The sequence below is a fragment of the Anopheles arabiensis genome, chromosome 3 (genome assembly GCF_016920715.1).
Source record: "Anopheles arabiensis isolate DONGOLA chromosome 3, AaraD3, whole genome shotgun sequence".
NCBI classification, from domain to species: domain Eukaryota; kingdom Metazoa; phylum Arthropoda; class Insecta; order Diptera; family Culicidae; genus Anopheles; species Anopheles arabiensis.
The window spans coordinates 503,638-522,524 of record NC_053518.1 but is presented as its reverse complement, the minus strand read 5'-3'; the positions used below and the strand labels follow the sequence as shown (position 1 = coordinate 522,524).

At 46.2% G+C, this 18,887-nt stretch overlaps 2 protein-coding genes across 4 annotated transcripts; one reads left to right on the top strand and one right to left on the bottom strand.

The window, feature by feature from the left end:
- Window positions 1-213: 213 nt before the first annotated feature.
- Window positions 214-18,395, top strand: LOC120900764 (sushi, von Willebrand factor type A, EGF and pentraxin domain-containing protein 1). The gene is made up of 18 exons (XM_040308210.1): window positions 214-897; window positions 3,687-3,856; window positions 3,929-4,211; window positions 4,275-4,466; window positions 4,549-4,725; window positions 6,649-6,831; window positions 6,905-8,998; window positions 9,066-9,232; window positions 9,297-9,404; window positions 9,481-9,574; window positions 9,646-9,984; window positions 10,062-10,212; window positions 14,689-14,807; window positions 14,887-15,046; window positions 15,119-15,269; window positions 15,350-15,713; window positions 15,783-15,953; window positions 16,101-18,395. The coding sequence occupies exons 1-18, from the start codon at window positions 834-836 to the stop codon at window positions 16,340-16,342; spliced, it is 5,229 nt and encodes a 1,742-aa protein (XP_040164144.1). The 5' UTR covers window positions 214-833; the 3' UTR covers window positions 16,343-18,395.
- LOC120900765 lies at window positions 9,980-12,273 on the bottom strand. Of its 3 annotated transcripts, XM_040308212.1 has the most exons (5): window positions 12,143-12,273; window positions 11,294-11,595; window positions 10,578-11,081; window positions 10,386-10,515; window positions 9,980-10,318 (listed from the first exon to the last, which is right to left on the bottom strand). In XM_040308212.1, exons 2-5 carry the CDS (start codon window positions 11,561-11,563, stop codon window positions 10,233-10,235), a joined length of 990 nt encoding a protein of 329 aa, XP_040164146.1. In that variant the 5' UTR covers window positions 11,564-11,595; window positions 12,143-12,273; the 3' UTR covers window positions 9,980-10,232. The 3 variants fall into 3 exon arrangements, with proteins under 3 accessions (XP_040164146.1, XP_040164145.1, XP_040164147.1); XM_040308211.1 differs by having other exon boundaries at window positions 11,294-12,273; XM_040308213.1 differs by lacking the exon at window positions 12,143-12,273 and having other exon boundaries at window positions 11,267-11,359.
- Window positions 18,396-18,887: the final 492 nt, after the last annotated feature.

The window sequence follows — 18,887 nt, the reverse complement described above, 5'->3', positions numbered from 1 at the left end:
TGTATATTTTCCTTTAAAGTGAGTGTAAAAGTTTCAGAGTAAAGATAAAGTGACTTAGCGTTTAATAAGCTGTCAAGTTCTCTGGCTTCCCCTCAGCAATTCATTTCAAATCAAGTCGAAATCTCCGTGAGCGCCGGGGCAAAGATTTTTACTCATATCACACTACAAAAACTCTCTCGCCAAAAAATTCGCTCCGTTGTGACAGAACGCTGCAAAACGGCGATGAAAACAGTTCAATTGAAGCTACTGTGGCGGCACGGTCGCACGGGGTAGCTGGCGAAAAGCGGAAGTAGGAAGCGGACTGGCATAACACAACCAGGATCGGATCGCCTGACAGAACACGGGACCGAGCATTGTGAAATCGTCGTGAGAATCGACCCGACACTGTTCGCGAGTGGAAGTGCTCTCAAGTGCTGTGCTAGTTGCTCGTCATCATCATTGTTGCCGTGGTCGTGGACGTCGTTGTCAACGTTGTCCTAAGCAGAGAGCAGGCCAGATCAAAAGTGAACGACGGGAAAAACAGCGAGGAACGCCACAGCGTGCTGTACGCGGGAATACAGACCTCTGTTCAGAAGAAGCTGCAGTACACCCAGTTCAGCAGTGCTCTGTGTGTGTGTGTGTGTGTGTGTGTGTGCTCTTTTGTGGTTTTTCGGAAGCTGTGTTTGGTGGAAAATCGATCTCACTAGCTGCAGTGGTCATGTGCGGTTTCAAGGGCTAAGCTAGGCCAAGTGCAAAAAGTAGCTTTTCCTATGAAATTGTGCACAGCTTGACAAGGTTTCGAACTCGAGCGGTTATTTGATAAACGGTGCTGCACACGGTGCCGCGGACGGAAAATGTTGCTGCTAAAGAAAAACCTTCTCTACTGGCTGCTCCTGTCAGCCATATTGGTGAAAACGGGTGAGCCTTTTCTTCGGCGTGCATGAAAGGAGGAGCTTTTCCGGGGCTCTCGGGCGGTTTTTTCTTCTTTTTTTTATTATTCTGGGGTGTGGATGTAAATATCAGGGGCCTCATAGGCCACACGGGCAGGTGTGAGGAAATATCAAGTGGGCAAAGGTTTCATCTTATTTCCAGTACTCTGTGCAAACCGAGCCATGACCTTAACATGAACCCGTTGAAGTGAATCGGCGTGAAAAAAATGTGAAATTCCAGAACAGGCAATATTACATCGCTTTGTATGCTTCTTATGACAATCTCTTCTGTCCTCCTCTCACCGCTTTGTGCCCTGTCAAGGTGTTCCCGTTTTCTCGTACGCTTTTTCGCAGAAAAAGGAGTTAAATGGGAACAGCGTACGAGTGGGCGCTCTCCGTTATCGGTCACATTTTCCATTCGGAATGGCTTCGGGTTGACACGGGAAGGTCGTTGTGGGTTTTATTTATTTTGTTTTCTCAGCAGAAATAAGAGGAAGACGCGTGAGTGTGTGTGTGTGCAAATTTGCCACGCTCGAGTGCGTGTGTAGTTGTATGGGTGAGCGAGTGTAACGACTCTCACGTGCGCTCTCACGTGCGGCACATCCTGACCGTTGGGGCGAACCTCGCTCATTCGTTTGCTCGCTCGCATCCATTTCGACTTCAACCTGGACCCGCACAGCTGATTTTGAAATGTTTACATCTTTATCGTGCTAGTCTCATCAGGTGGCAAAAGAACGGATGCGTTAAAGTTTGCAAAGCGAATGATTTGCAAAATGGATTGATTTTAGGGCAGGGGCATTCAATTATGTTGTCTCATGCATCAATGACCGAATTCAAACAAAACTGGAACGAAAAATCCAATTCAATAATCCTGTTACAATTCAATCGAATTTAACATGCGCCCAAAATAACGTAAATAAAATAAACTAACCAATCTCCAAAGCAAGCCTTGTTGACGCTCCCATTTAATGAAATTCATACAATGCCTTGCACGCGGTCATGTTCGTATGCATTCCCCAGCCAGGCACGGCTCAGTTCACCTGGCGGCAATAAACGAGTTAGTGACCTTTCCGGTCAAACCAATCGACTGGGAGCGCGTGCGTTTGTTTTCGTGCACTTTGCTACACGATTGCCCTACAAAAATAGCCCTCCCGCTTAGGGTGTCACAAAGGGAAAGTGAGTGGCGGAGGGTTGACTGCAGTTCCCCGTCGTCAGCAGCCACGAATCATCGCACCATGGGCACACGTAATCGGTGTGGATTTGTCATCATCGGTCCCTGTTCGCTTGTTTTGCTCTCCCGTTTTGGCGACACAGAGCGATGCAGAATCCGCGGTTAACTAACCTTAAGTAGTGTATTTCTGTGTCATAACCGCTCAACTAACTCAACTCGCCGTATGTGCAATTCCGACCGGTAGCAAACAAAGTGTCTCTCAGACACTCGTTCCAAAACAACGTTCAAACGAGCTACGGAACGGTGTGCTGCGGCGGAGATAGGGCTGCTGCTGTCTGTCTGACTGACTGTCTGCCCGGTTGCCTAACGGCTGTGTTACGGTTCGTCTTTCGTGCACGTCTAGCCATGATGTCTGCCAAATTGCCCCGAATGTGTTTGTGTACGTGCAGCATACAGGGCTTTCGTCACAGTCTGGCAAACTGATATGCGCCGTACGCCCAACACCCGGGGGGCTGGTTATTTCGGGATTTGCGGTCGCGAAATCTTGCACCCTGTCCCGGTATTTCGCTGTTCGCTCTCACTCTCTCACTCTCTTGCTTCTCACCACTCCCTTTTGGTAACGCAACAGCAGCAGTAAGAGCAACAGCAGGCACGTTAGCAGCTGGCGAATGCAATCGCGCTGTCCACCAGTGCAATGGCTCCAACAAGTCTCGTACGAGCAGACAGCGACGATCGTACGACGATGATCAGCCGGCACGACACAGCGAACGCTCGCGTGTTTGCTGGTGCGTAAAACCAACGGAAGTACTCACACGTCGCGCTGGGCCTTCCGTTTCGGTTGCACCAGACATCGTGTCTGGGCCATGAGGATATGTTGACACCACACCGTCACAATGTCTGTTGGGTGGCTTTTTTTAGCACTGGGCCCCCGGTATGCCAACAACGCATCATGTCGGCAAACACGCGATGGCGTGACATTTTTACGCATCAGGGTACCTGGTTTTCGCGACTGATAAGGCGAGTGATCTCGTGCGTGGGTTTTTCCTATTTGATTGATGTGGTAAAGTTAATAATTTCACTGATGTTACGTGTTCAGATATTAGTTGGAGAATTTATTAGGTGGATGATATTAGATATAATATAAAACAATTCAAATCCCAATTCGAAAGGTATTCTGGTGACACACCCAATCGATAGCCTTGCCGACTACAAAAATAGAACATGATTAAGAGCCACTAGGAACGATCAGCTTGTAATTTTGCTATTTAGTTGCCAATTGAAAGGAATGTTATTATTTTAACCCCAGAACCGTACCTCAGAGGCACTTACTTGACCTCGTCGCATCACCGGTTTGAGCACGAGTTACCTCATCATTGCAGCCGGGTATTTAAAATAAGAACGGAACACTGAGCAGTGAGACTGCCGAACCAAAACAATGACAGAATGCCGTGGGGTCGCAGCCAACACGTCGATCGAAAGGATCATCTCCCTCCTCTACTCCTCCAAAGTTCTCGTTAATTTGAATGATCTTGCAATTTGGGTGGGAAAAATATTTATATTGCTTTGTTGTTCTTGTATTTCCCTCCGCTTTCCACGCATCTCGGAAGTTTACTGCGTCCCGACGGCAGCCGTCACCGAAGCGGACGATGAGAACGACTCAGAATGGGACGAAGATGAGGAATCATCGGAGGCAGATGATGATGGGCGGGTGTACAAGAATCCGAGGAATTCACCCTCAACCGAATGTCCACGGGACGAGGAACAGGCCACACTGCTGGTAAGATGTCTCGGAGGGGAGGCGTGCTGTGAGCTATTCCGTTTAATACGTACCACGATTTCCTTTTCGCAGGGTCAAAAGTGCCTACGCAAGTGTTCGTCGGACGAGGACTGTAAGAGTAAGAAGAAGAAATGTCTATGCGATGGTGCGTGCGGTATGTCCTGCATTAAACCGGATCGGGAATGCCCGGACCTGTCCCAACCGAGTCTCGGGTCAGTGACACTGTCCGGGAAGCATTTTGGATCGCGAGCGACGTACACCTGCCCGCATGGCTATCACGTGGTTGGGCTGCAGAGTCGACTGTGCCAAGCGGATGGAAGTTGGGCGGGAAGTGAACCAGTATGCAAGCAAAACAGTGAGTAACAGGGAGAAGGCGAGTTAGATTGAGCTGTGTAAAACCTCTTTTTCTTTTATGCAGTCTATTGTTTGGAGCCACCGACCATCGAGCACGCAAGACACTCCGCTCTACCCGAACAAGCAACCTTTGATCTCGACTCAACGGTACAGTACCACTGTCACACGGGCTATGCTACGGCCGGATTTCCAAGAGCCAAATGTTTGGCCGTCGATGGACAAGCGAGCTGGTATGGACCAGACATTTCCTGCGAACGTAAGTCGGCCAAAGAGGAAAAAGGACATGCTGAGGCAAACATCAATAACGTTTCGTGTTTTGTTTGATGAACCAATTCCAGCACGTTCCTGTGGTCAGCCGCCTGATCCTGCTCATGGCTGGCATGCCGGAGAGAGCTACACGTTCGGTGGAAAGGTAACATACCATTGCGGTGAAGGGTACGAGCTGGTCGGAAGAGCCGAACGCTACTGCCAAGCCGATGGATCGTGGACACCGAAGGAACTGCCAACCTGTGTTCGTAAGTAGAGACCTATCGCCTCGTAAAATCGATGTGGTTGATGTTTTCTTAATTAATTTATGTTATTGGAGGGCTGGGCACCGACTAATAAGCTGTTTGATCTCCGCATGTACTAATCGTGCACTTTTTTTCTCTAACACAATCACACACAATCTTGAATGCTGCAACTACTAGCTCAACCTGCGGCTGACTAGATAAACTCCTCTCGCGGGCAAGAAATTGGAAGTAGTGGGTCCAAGTACATAAGGGCCTAGCATACTAGCACACTACCAGTCATTCGCATAGGCACTGAAGGATAAAAAGTACCTATCTCATAGTTTATGTTATTCAGAGTTTTCCACATAGAAGAAATAGCGTCGGAGAACAGCTCGGTCGAGCTTGCAGGGCCATAAAACGTAGAAGTAGATCTTTCCCATTCCTTTCATTGAATTGCCGTTCTTGGCGCGTTTCACTCGTTGATCAGATTCGCGCGCGACCCGTCGTGCAGTAGGTGTAGTACATTAACATGACCAGAAACAAACACAGTATCATAACTTACTCGAATGTGCGTAAGGCTAGGGAACAAGCAGAGCAGAAGTAGGCGACGAGTAGCCGGGCAGCAGGCTTAAATAAGCGTAAAGAAGAGTTACGAAGCACCACGCTACAACATTTATCACTCTTAAAATTAGCCAACGTCAGCACGGGGATCGTGGTTGTGCTTCTCACGATCATTTCACATTCTCACCATTCTTCTTGCTTTGCGGCGTGTGGGTTAGGGGATTTGTCAAGCATCAAGAAAGGGAAGAAAATGGGATGGCAAAAGGAGTATGTGGCATATATAAATATTACAGCAAATATTTACGTAGCGATAACCGTAGTGTAGAAGAGTGTCATTTTGAATTTACTAGAAACGCGTTTGAGTGTGCGAGTGTGTACGCGCGGCCAATAAAGTGACGAGCACGTTAGTGAAGACGAAAACAGTTTTAATGGGTCATCGCTAGGCAAATCAACACCTTGCCGACAAAAAAGGCATTGGAAAAGGGAAGCGAGTAGCCGGGCGGGTTGACTAGAAGGGGAAGAAAACCAGAAAGCATAACGGACTTGTATCAAACCGTCACATAAGTCTTGGCACGCGATTAACATTGTACTCAAGTGTGACGTTTAATTCTTGAATAAATTCATTGCCGCAATCTCTAATACTTGTTTCATTTCGTTTCATTTTGTTTAACCACATGATCGCAATTGCGACACGGGGGGAAGGAATGAGCAAGAAAAGAAAAGACAAGGATTTATTTCGTTTCTTATGCAGCTACTGGCTTGTTTTACATTATAATTAATTTTCTATGCTGCAGGTTTTGCTTTTTCTCCTAAATGGGAGCATATAATGATTAATTTTCTTTGTTTTGTACATTTTTCACCGGGCAATGAAACAGTAGAAGAAGGTGTTAAACAAAATGAAGCGAATGAGCGAAACATGAGTATTAGTGATTGGCGATGGTGGATTTATGTGTCTTAAATGTCAATATCACAATGCAAGGAAAGGACAAATGAATGGGCAGTTCATTAATTTGAGCAGAGATATAGGACTAATTGGACGATTTTTTGTGGCTGATCGGAGTCTGTTGTACATACTCCTCAAGTTCACCGTATGCAATCCAGTATGCAATAATAGTAGAATACGCACCTTCTTCTCCTATTTCATTCTCTGTTAATGTGTGGAAACTATCTACAAAGTTTTTTTCTTTTACTTTTTTTAAACATCTTGGGTATTCAAGAAAGAAATTAATGTTCTGTTTGTAGTAATTGATGCTGATTTTTATTCAGTACGACCGAAATAATTCGGTAATGCTATGAAGTAACCAACTTACTCCTGCTAGTGAATTCATAATCATGCTTAAAAAACTATGAAAGTCAAAGTAATACATTGAATCCTTTTTATTCCAGTGGTAACATCGGTACAATGTCCATCACCTGAAAACCCGAGAAATGGTAAAGCGATCTACACCAGCACATCCTACAACTCGGTGGTCAGTTACGAGTGTCGCTATGGTTACACCCTGGTGGGTGAAAGCTCTCGCCGATGTGGTGCTGACAAGCGTTGGACCGGAACATTGCCTGCTTGCAAGGGTATGTAGCACCATCATCTGAGGTTCCTATCACACTGGCTACGATCACGAATTGTTCTTTTGCACTCCGTTAGAAATAAACTGTGGACATCCCGGCACGCTGTACAATGGATGGTTGGAGAACATCGAAAGTGGTACGGGACTTGGGGCAAGCATTATATTCCGCTGCCATCCAGAAATGCTGCTGGTCGGTAATACCTCGTCCGTATGTCAAATTGATGGTCGGTGGCGATACCCGCTGCCGCAGTGTTTGGCACCCTGTGTCGTTCCTTCCATCTCGCAAGGTCAGGTAATTCCGATCGAGTTTGACATCGATGTGAACTCGACGACAGTTGTGCCGACAAGTGGGAGTAGCTCCAAGGTAAAGCATGGTACCGTGCTGGAAGTGATTTGTGATGAGCATTACGAGTTTCCCTTCTCTTCACTATCGCCACCCACCTGTAACAACGGAACGTGGAGCGTTATACCACGTTGTGCACCGGCACGCTGTAAGACCATGCCCAAGCCGCCTAAGTTCGGTATGGTGTTGGCACCGAAGACGGAACATGGTATGCGAGCACGGTTCAAGTGTAAGGACGGCTACAATCTAACAGCTCCGGGTGGGAAACCGATACCAGATCCGAACAACTACGTGTTGATCTGTTCATTTGGTAACTGGACTGGTGAAATGCCACAGTGCACGGAAGTGTATTGTCAGTTCCCGGGATACATCCCCAATGGAAAGGTGTTGCTGGTGGGAAACATGGGCTTGTACGACTATCGGCCGTACGTGCGGAAGGTGATTAACAACAAGCAAATTATGTACGAGTGTGACAAGGGCTATGTGATTGAAACAGGTCCACCTGGAGCGACCTGTATAGGCGGGAAGTGGAGTCCGACGGAGCTACCGATCTGTACGCCCGGTCAACATCCTCGGTTGCGCTGGAATCGTCGCCGTCGTTCGCTGGACCTGCGTATGCGATTCCACCGGTCAAACCTGCTAAAGCAGCACTATCGTTATTTGCAACGTAAGCTGGAGGAGCATGACGCTTATCATCAGCACGAGTTGGTTAAACGTGCCGCTGCCATACCGTATCGTGGTCAGATGACACCCAATCGTCATTACACGTTCGAAGACTTCCAGCGTTTTCGTGCAAAGCGTAGCATCGATGCAAGTCGAAATGCACTGCTAAGAAGCGCCTTCCACACCGCTATGGTGCGTGAGCGTCGGGAGCTTTCGGATGTGGAGAAAGCCTACAGCAAGTACTACGAGCGCATTAAGGCAAAGTATCGGAACTATGTGCAGAATCTGCTTGGCTTCAACAAGGCTCGTACCATGCCCACAAACGACGATATACACGTGCAGGACGGTCGATGGCATTCCTACCCTGAGTCAGACCCAGTAAGTCGTAACCGAGGCGTGCAGAATGGGCGTGAATCAGAAGCAGGGCAGCTGATGGGAACACCGGCACCCTCACCAGTAGCTACTCGTCGACCCCGACCACACAAAGTCAAGCAAGGTGGTAAGGCTCGAAAGCCGAAGCTTCCACCGCCGATCACAATACCGGACATAAACGAACAATCACGCTATCGGTTGGATTTTGTCGAGAGTGCCGAAACTAATCGAACACCGGACCATCTGAATGAGAACGATATTTACAGCAATTATTTCCCACCGCCACTGACGGGGCGTTATCACACGAGCTGGCAGTTTGCGTCGGAAGTGACGCCCAGTCATCGGAACGAGGGCAACCAGTACCGTACAACACAATACCGTGGCCGGAATCGAACGGAACCAACGGTGGAGGAAAGTCCGCTCGCACTGATGGAGAAGCTACAGTCGCAGATCATTAGAAGGAAGCGAGACACGCGCGATGCTGGCAGCTCGATGGAGGAAACGATGCGCACACAGAAAGCGAACCGCAAGGCAGCGAACCAGACTGACGTGGATAGCATGGACCCGGCGCGGAAGGTGAAATTCAAGGGACCTTGTGAACCTCTGGCCAGTGAACCGTACGCACAGCTGGAAATAGTTCGCCCAGGCAAGGACCCGAACGAAACGTTCGGTCCGGGGACGATTGTGCGCGTTACCTGCACGAAGGGGTATGTCTCGAACATTATAAATCCGAATGCGACGGCGAAATGTGTCAGGGGACGATGGAAGCCTACAAAACCAACGTGCAGTATGAGTAAGTTTAGTTGAAAGGAGTTTAAGGTGATGATGGAGACATTACACAATATTTGCTTTTCTGCTAGAACCCTGTTTCGTGCCATCAACCGAGCATGGCAAGTACTATGAAGCATCAGTCGATCTGACGACCATTGATGCAGTGCGACCAACTACAGCCTCTTTAACCCCGATGGAGATGGTCGAAAATGGGAAGATGATCAATTTCCAGTGTGATCATGGCTACAACACGCAGGTGAGTAGGTGTTTATTTTCACAGTACAAACATCCATTTCAAATGTGATATCTGTGAAAAATAGGGTCCCTCCAATCTACGCTGTTGGAACGGTGAGTGGGCTGTCAGTTCACTGCCGGAATGTTTACCTGCCCCTTGTGTTCTGCCGCCAATTATGCACGCAATCTATCAGGTAAGGGCAGTATCTCTGGAAATAAGGCGAAGTGACATTTATCTAGACCTAATCAATTTGAATTCTCGTCTGCCAGGGTGGATATCGTGCTGGTCTAACCATTGCGCATGGCAGCTCAGTGATGATTCAGTGTGAAAGCGGCATGGGAAGTGCATCATCAGTACAGATGGGTAAGATAATTTTCCTGTGGATCTGTGTATACCACTTTTCTCATCTACCATTGCTCACCATCTGCTTCCAGATTGTGCTCTCGGTTCGCTTACGCCCGAGACGATCAACTGTGGGTACATTTCGTCCCGCAAATCTCGCGATGACGACAGCAGCTCGATCATCGTACTCGATGGCAACAATGTGACTTCCTCCGAGGATGAAAACGATGGCAGAGAGTGCGGTCCACCAGGGAAGATCCATGGCTCGTTGGTGTACAAAAACGGTGAACAGATGGATGAAAACAGTGAGGAAGGTTTTCCGTCCGGTACGGAGATAACGTTCGACTGTATCGCTTCCATAACGGGCGAACAAACAACATGGAAAATTATATGTGAAGATGGGCAATGGATCGGTCGCTCGATGAATTGCGGTTAGTACAACATCAATATCAAGTATTATATTTCGTTTGAACAATTTGGAACTGAGCGTTATGTTATGCGTTTATAGATGATGATGATCCACTGTTTCATCGAATGCCGTCAGCGAACGGATCGTGCATGTTCCGCAACAATGAGCCGCACGTCGTTAGCTTCTACAACGATCTGGAAATTCGGGAGGACATTGTGGAGTTTCCGCCGGGGACGACGATCATATCGAGGTAAGTGGCGAATGGGGGGTTTAGTCGTATTCAGCTCCCACTGTGATGCTGATGGGACCGGGGAGTACATTTGTTTTGTGGTACCATTTGTTGGTATCCAGCACAACTAGTCAAGAAAGGAGAGTAAGATTAAGCTAAAGAAAGGAATAAAGAGAATACATAGATAGACATACTTGTTTCTCCAGTTTGTACCACGACCGAGAGGAATTCGCACTGATACAAACACTCGGGTGGCGGTGCCAGTATCCATTCTTTGGCTCCTTTTAGCTGCGACTGCCACGAAGGAAGTCGCACATTGTCCACCTGTGAATGTTTTGGGCATAGGTCATTCTAAAGTGATATTGAAATGACCATCCATCACTTACGTGCATGTGTGCCCCAAGACCAGGCCCACCCATAAACACCCAATCGATGGCACTGTTCTCTGAGTCGGCTGGCAGAAAGTAGGGACGCTGGTAATGCTTCCGCAGCACATTCACGATCGCTGGATCACAATTGCTCCATCCAAAGTACCATGGCTCAGTTCCCGGGTCATATCGGACGCGTGATTCGGGCAATGAAAACGCTTCTCGTATGTCGCGAAATCCGGTCTGGTATGGGAAGAACTGACAGCGTTCCGCTCTCGGCCCACTGCCATGCGTTTCGTACACACGTTTGAAGAACCAAAAGTCGAAACTCTCCACTGCGGTCCAGTTAACGGTTGCATCGGTCACAATCACCGGTCTACCGCGGTATGCGTAGTTACGGGCGAACTCCGCCGGACTGACGTTCGACAGCCGTGGAACAGTTCCGCGAACCGCTCGACAGAAGTCACAGCTCTCCGGGGGTCGAAAAGCTTTCTGCAGCTGTGCCGGCATGGTAAGAATGCACTATGAAATGATTGAACGAGAAAAAAAAAACGCAACGAAACGACATTAGAATCTGCTGCAAAGGAGGGAAGGTGCTTTTTTGGCGAGTGATCTCGATGCACTTCAAACAGAAGAGAATGAACAATAAAACAAAAAATCCTTGAAATGTCGAAAATATGTAAACGTTTGCAGGAAGCGTTCATTACGCGAAATTAATTCCATTTCTCATTTACATCTTCATTTGCAAACAACGTTGCCAGCTGCAGTGGCCACCGTCGTCCGCCCAAGAGAAGTAGCGCAAGCATCAACAGCACCACCGTCGGTACCATTTTCCATGGGTTGGTCAAACGTTGGCGTATGCAGTGGGCGCTGCCGGGAGGAAGCAGGGCGAGATAGGTTGCGGCGGATGTGGGGAATCGCTTCGTTAGAAACTCGCCCAACTCGATGCCACTCGAGTCGGAATTAATTAAAAAATTCTTCATCTTTTCATGCACTTCATCCATGGTTGGAACCGGTGTGGAAAGGTGAAACCGCGCTACAACACACAAAATTTTGACTATTTTAGTTGCTGTAACGAATTTGGGAGCTAGTGTATTCGATGCTACGTATGTGTGTAGGCTGCGTATGTGTGTCTATGTTCACTTTCCTTCGCTGTGGGAAAATCGTATTAATTCCACACTGAGAAATCACTTCACTTTTTGCTCATTGTTGTACGGCACAAGTCCTTCACGTGGCTCCGCTCCGAACCACTTCAATCGAACCCATTGCGCTCCACCACCACGAGTGATTTTCGATGCAAATTTTCCAACAAATTTCCTTTCACTTTGTTTGTTGCCTGCTGGTGTTTCACTTTACATTTTCGCTGGTACTCAGCCATACAACCAAGCTGGTTGGATTGGATTAATTTTTCGAGCTCTAATTGAGAACGCACTTGTTTGGCAAAGTAAGCTGGGGAGGTGGTAGATAAAATTGTTGTACAGTTTCCATCCGTTTCGGACGGACCGTGCCTTACGGCATGGTTTGCACTACACGTGAAATCCTGTTGAATGGATAATTTTACGCTGTTCGAAATGTTCGAGAACCACTTGTTGAGAAGAAAAAAAATCTGGAAAGCTGCTGCGGGACAGAACATCTGGTTCCACAGCCTGTGGCGTGTGAATTGATACTGAAAAAGGGAAATGCACTGATGCTGAGGTGTTTGCCAGTGCGTGCTTTGTACTGCAGCAGAAAAGATGGGGTAAGGCAATTGAGTTTGGGAAAACGGAAAGGGTGTTGGAGGACTATGGGAGTTTTGGGACAGATACTGGCTACATTACTATTAAATAAACGAAACGAAAAGTAACGAAGAGAAGTACAATCGTAAAACTTCGTTATGAAAAAAGGAAAGTAAATGAGCTCTACCACTTCATCAGGACCGTTAGGGTGTACAATTAAATTAACTTTATGCACGATATGGTACATTTAATGTTCAACTGCTCATTTAGTTCAGTTCGTTTGCGATCTAGCGCGACAAGATGAAAAGCACCATGCACACAGCAATGTTTCGGGAGAAAATATTATTTATTGAGTCATTCATTTGAAGTCGCCCACCTGTGGGTCTGTGTTCGTTAGTAAAATCACCTTGGGAAAAGTTTTGTCCCGAACATTTGTCGTTTTGTTGTTGCTAGGATCCTTTTTTTGCGGAAGCACGTGTATGATTTTTTTTTCCTTTTTATCTCTATTAAGTCCAATTTTAAACACTCCTCTTGACCACCCAGCAAAAGAGACCACGTTCCGCTGTGCGGATGGAACATGCGAACACACACAGCATCAAACGTTTGCAGCTGGCGCTCCTTATCAGTGACTCAGCAGACGCAATTCACGCAATTGTGATCATTCGTGACGGGCCCGTCTCTGGGCTGCTCCATCCATCTCCATGGTGATAGCGTTTCCCTTACAGTGGGAGTAGGGATGTGTATTTTGTGTTCACCTCCCATTCCATTGCCATTATCGAATAAAGTGATTTTTCCCCATTACGTCGTCTGCTTCCACGCAGTTCCATTTGCCAAGTGGTGTTTTTAGATGAAGCTTTTCACACTGAGCCCACTTCCGATGGGTCTTAGGTCAGACTGAGTCTGAGTTCGTTGTAATGATGTGACTATTTGCTTCTTTCCCTCAACACTTGAATTCTAGGAAACGGACTTAGTGGAAAGATGTGAAATTTGTTCGAAATGAAGTAACTTAACATTGCTGTGGGAGCTTTCGGCGGCAGTTCATCCAGAGCTGTGGTGCGTTATAAAATTGTATTAAATTTTATTTTCGTCTCACAGCTTTTTTTTGCTTTGAAATTAAATTTTGGGAAACGAATTTCAGGCTCGTGCCCGGGACTGGGAGGAGATTTTGTTTACGAGTTCCTGTTTGCTTTTTGCCTGCCGTCCTTCAAATGAGAGCGCTTCGTTTCTTCTCCCCTTTTTTGTGCTAGATTTTAGCTACATCTTTTATTAAGGCCTGGCGTTCTGTAACCGGTGGCAGTGATGAGCGTCAAATGGTTCGTTAACTTTTGCGCCAGAGATTGAATAAACATCACACTTCGATTGCTAATCGACATAAAAATGGCGTTTGACTGACGTGAAGGGAAGAGAAAGTGTGTGTGTGTGTGAGAGAGAGAGAGAGAGAGAGAGAGAGAGAGAGAGAGAGAGAGAGAAATACACACACACACACTGGCATGGACCGATTGAAATCCCGGGTCAAAGTTTATCTGATTAAGAAGCCAACGGGCGTGACGGCTTGCTGTCGGTTGAATTTGAAGCTTTCGTTGGTTACGGATTCGAGGGATGAATGAGTTGGTAACCAGCGCAATGGAGAGGCATACGTTTTTGTTTGAATGAAAGGACGGAAAATGACTGCACCGATCGAACGCCTACACGCACCGTTGTCCGTTGATGAAGCGGGAAATGAATGCGATTTAATTTGCCCTTTTTCTATGGTAAGAGCGTAAGGCGGGTTCGCTGCAGTACGTTTGCCTTGTGGCAACGTGAAAGGTATCATATTGCATGATTGAATTCAAAATGAATGATTGTGTTTGCCTTTTTTCTGCCGGTTTCGAATTATTTGGTTCATTTTTGTTATACAGCGATGTGTAAAGTAGCGATTTGTCGATTTTCCAATTAAAACCATTTCCTCGAAGGAGGTACACTGTGCGGGTATGGAGGGGGAGGGGGAGGGGGAATAAAAGCGTTGCCAGTGGAAATTTGAAAACGGACATTTGTTACTGGACGCCAGTGCCTGCTAAATTGAGCTGTTGGTCTGATGGTTGATGGGTGGATCGAGTTTTTGTTTAGTGTGTAGTCGGTGGGTAATAATAGATTCGTTTGAAATAGGCCTTGTTTTTGAAACCGAATTAGATTTCTAGGAATATTTTTAAAACCATGTTGTCGTATTTACAAGTAAGTTAGAACTGGTCCTGTATATCTATATTTTCTATAACCTTAGTACTTGTTTGTTGGATTTACAAGTACTCTCTTTACTTGTGTACACACTGAAATAGGATTTTTTTAATAAAATTAAAAAATCTCCTTTGGGAACGGAAATAGATTCCTTTATTAAGAAGAACCTGTTCAAAATGTACTTGCTCAATCTTTCCAAACAGATGTGTCGATATTGGAAAGTACGCCATGATCGGTACCAGTGTGCGAACGTGCGTTCGTTCAGAGTGGAGCGGACAGAAGCCATCCTGTTTCGGGTTGAACCAGGAGAATGATTACGCAAGTAAGAAAGGCATTCAGATGCTTTTTAGGGATAAGTCGTTGAATGAATCTTACCAAAATACCACACTCTCACTTTGTAGTGGAAAAACCACCGACCATATTGATACGCCACCAGAACGGCCCGATAGCGCAGAGTAATGATGGTAAGCTGATCGTGTATCCGGGTACCACCGTACATCTGGAGTGTCTGTGGATGCGTCGCTTTGGAAATCCACGATGGAATGTTAGTCACGATTATCGGTAGGTTGTTCAATGTCTGTTGGTTTGGGAAGTTAGTACTGTAGTAGCTGATTCAATGAATTTTCTGTGCAGCAAATATCCCGAAGGCTGGAGCTCGGATGAAGGGCGCGATCCACAGCTAGAGTTTCGCATTAGCATTATGCACGCGGTCAAGGATGATTCTGGAAGTTTCACCTGTGTCACACCAGCTCGACACACGCACACGGTTGAAGTGGTTGTAAAGGTAGGTTACATGTTGCTACAAGATAAGCTACTGGTCGTTCTATTCTGTATTCTCTTGTTACGGGCTTGCTCCACCCTTAGGCGGTTCATTGTAACGAAATTCAGGTAAGACGAGGACTATCCGCCAGCACAGGAGAGACGATGATGGGCACACGAGTACTATTTTCCTGCACCAACGGTAATGCACTGATTGGAACGCCTGAGATCTCCTGCCTGCCGAGTGGTAACTGGAGTGCACCGTTGCCCGTCTGCGAAAGTGTGGAGTGCGGTGAGGTCCCGATACAACCGAGTAGTAATGGGTCCGCACCGCGAGTTGCCATCTTGTCGCGAGAGGTGGGAGGTCGTGCGGCGTTTTCTTGCCCACCGGGCTATGGTTTGAGGGGACCCAGTGAAGCCATCTGCTTGCCCACGGGTGAATGGGGTGGTCCATTCCCATCGTGTGTGGGTAAGTGTTGTGCTAGAAACGACTCTGATCATGTATCAGGTTGTTAACTATCTATTTTTTTCGGTACAGAGGTTCAGTGTTTCCACCCAGGGGCACCTCAAAATGGTTACGCTCAGGGGACGCCGCCGTATAGGGCAGGTGATGTGGTCCAGTTCAACTGCAACCCGGAGTACATGATGCAGGGACAACCGATCATCGCTTGCCAGGACAATGGGCGCTGGTCGGGAGGTCTACCAAAGTGTAAGTGTTTTACTGTCATTCTCATGCGTTCTTAGACTTTTTAACAATAAACTTTCAAACGTGAAGCTACCAGCAAATCAGATGGTATAGCTTAATAGTTTTATAAGATAAATTTCAATTCCGTCCCCGTAATGTTCTGGTCTACAGGTGTACAGGCTTGTTCCTACCCCGGTACCGCCATCAGTGGTCGGATGTCATCGGTGAAGTTTTACTACTCAATCGGGGAAAGCATCACATTCACGTGTGACGCCGGGCTGGAGTTGCGCGGCGCCAAGATGCTCAAGTGTCTGAAAAACGGCAAATGGTCGAATGCCATTCCAACCTGCGTTAATCCTGACGCAGTAAACGTGCGCACCGACGCGAAAGGGGTGTTTAAGCGGGACAACTAAACGGTTCACTTAACGGAGCCGTTCGCCCAAGGAACGTAGAAACGACCCACCTACAGTGCAGGAGGTCCTGTCACTGGATTGATAGACAGCCACAAACTCGGTTTCGACAGAGAGAGAGAGAGTGAGAGCGAGAGAAAGAGAGAGAAAGAGAGAGAGAGAGAGATAGAAGAGAGTATAATAGCAATTTATTAGCAATCAGCGGGCAGTTCAAGGAATTGCTTCATCTCATAACCTTAACATAGGCAACCCATTGAGAGGAGTCACAAAGAAAGCCTCACAAAGGCGATGATCGTATCAAAAGAGAAGGAGAGTAGGGTGGGGGAGGGTACAGCTACTTAATAATAAATAATAAGGATAAAACAACCGGAAACGATACAATAACAGACGCATAGCAATGAAAATATTATCATAATTGCAATTGGATTAAGCAAACCATCTTCGCCATACCTTGACACAAATGTACACGTAAATTCGATAACCAGCAGTTTCTCTTCGACTCATACAAACCTACAAATATAGATTCATCACACACGCACACAGTTACACAGCAAAATTGAGAGGGAAGTACATATCGCGTAACAGAAATGCTAGTAAAACTACAACGACACGCAGAGAGGAGTGTAATCAGCGTTAATTTGTTGTCGTCTCTTCCAATCTCACCGAGGAAAAAACATTAGCGAAGTGTGAAGGGAAATATAGAGAGAGAGAGAGAACGAGAGAGAAAGAGGGAGAGAGAGAGAGAGAGATAGAGAGAAAACCAATTGCATCACACTTGTAGAGGTCAGATGACTACATGTACGTATGGATATTGATATTTCAAAATATTACCTAAATGCTATCGGAATCAGGGGGCTTTGATGTTGATGCAGCACGGATGTTGGGCTAAAAGGACAAAGCTGACCATCCCCATTAGTAGTAGCATAAATGGAGGAAGCAAACTTACTGGCAACCATTGAAAAAGATGATCAAGGATATATCCATAAGCAAAGTTACGTTTAGGTCCGACTGTCTTGTTGTTTGCTTTTAATCTCTGATTGTTTTGTGTTGCTGTTTACTCCATACTCCCTCTTAATGATGAGGATGATGGTGATGATGATGAGGAGGAAGATGATGATGGGGATGATGTATTGATGTTGCCTGTTTGATGGATTGGGCGCACTGGCTATTTTGACGGGAAAAAGGGTTTCCCTTGACGCATATTTAATTGTATCGATGATCTAGAACCAGCACCGATGGACACACCCGGTGTCACGTGTGTGTGTGTGTGAAACCATGGGATAATATTTGCCCACTTTTTATGCCTTGACCCAAATGCAAGGGGATGGTTTTAAGCGAACATCTCTTTCCGTGCATCAGGCTGTATCGTGGTTAGTGGTTTATGTGGCTGGTGAATAAATAATAACCATGCAACTCTGCAGCATCAGTTTTGATGCATAGGGGAGAAACAACTTTTTTGTTTTCATTGTTGTCGATGTTTGTAGCGAACAAAATGGGATCGAATGTAGATTTATCGACAGCCGTTCGTCGCGCGGTAATCGCTCCTGGGTTGTGAGGAGCTAATTTATGCACAACTTAATCGCAAATGTAATACCAACATGGTCGCTTGTTTGTTTGTTGTTATTGCTGCATACGCGGCTCTTGTTGCGTTGTTTCCACCCCGATTTTGCCGGACTGGATAATCTCTCCACCATCTCGTCATTGCACATTCATCAGAAAGGGCGGGATTTTTTTGCGATCCAATATGAAGCTCACGTTATAATTGCTTCCGTCAGGTCAGATGAGTTGGTTTTGCAGTGTAAGTAGGCAACAGATGACAAAACCACCACTCAATACCCCCACAAATACAAACACTGTGCAGAAAGTACTGTTGGCAGGAATGCCCGTGAGGTATGTGTTGCACTGGATGATTCGCGTTTTCGGCAAACTAATCATTTTATCCTGCGCCATTCGTATGTCACATTAGGTATTGTTATGCGCATAATGTATCACTCCTTTATTGGCGTTACACTGAATTGAAAACTGTAAATAAAATAAGCAGGTGGAATTTATTGAACATATATTATATATTATATACTTACAAATGAAATATATCTATATATAAATATATAAATATCTATATTTTTACTATTTTGATGGACACACACACTTATTTATATTTCTACCGTACAGAACGCTAAATACATTCGACGAGTGAATGCGGCCGATGGTGTCCGGTTTGCGTAGTGTTGTTTCAATTAATCCGAATTTCCCGCAGCGGTTCATTTGTCACTTTTCATTTGCAGTACGAGCGGCAAGCGCGGTCGATGGTTGGCGTACGGTCACAGTTGGGTGACAGTTTTTAACCACCATTCCGCCGGATCACGATTCAATTAATGAGTGCGATTCATTTTAATGGGTATACGCTTTCTGTACAATTTATCATGTAATTTGTACAGCAATTGTTTATGCTGACAGTGAGCCGTTTGATAGACCTTGCGTGAAATTATGATTTAGGGTTACGTTTTAATTTTAATTAACGCAAGTGTTCTGTTTATACATATGATAA

Coding starts and splice junctions, on each gene's coding strand:
- LOC120900765 (XM_040308211.1), bottom strand. CDS start 11,563: ATGGATGAAGTGCATGAAAAGATGAAGAATTTTTTAATTAATTCCGAC. Junction 11,082..11,293: donor CGTTGTTTGCAAATGAAGAT/GTAAATGAGAAA, acceptor ATCATTTCATAG/TGCATTCTTACCATGCCGGC. Junction 10,516..10,577: donor GTCTTGGGGCACACATGCAC/GTAAGTGATGGA, acceptor AAACATTCACAG/GTGGACAATGTGCGACTTCC.
- LOC120900764 (XM_040308210.1), top strand. CDS start 834: ATGTTGCTGCTAAAGAAAAACCTTCTCTACTGGCTGCTCCTGTCAGCC. Junction 898..3,686: donor AGCCATATTGGTGAAAACGG/GTGAGCCTTTTC, acceptor GCATCTCGGAAG/TTTACTGCGTCCCGACGGCA. Junction 14,808..14,886: donor CCAGGAGAATGATTACGCAA/GTAAGAAAGGCA, acceptor CTCACTTTGTAG/TGGAAAAACCACCGACCATA.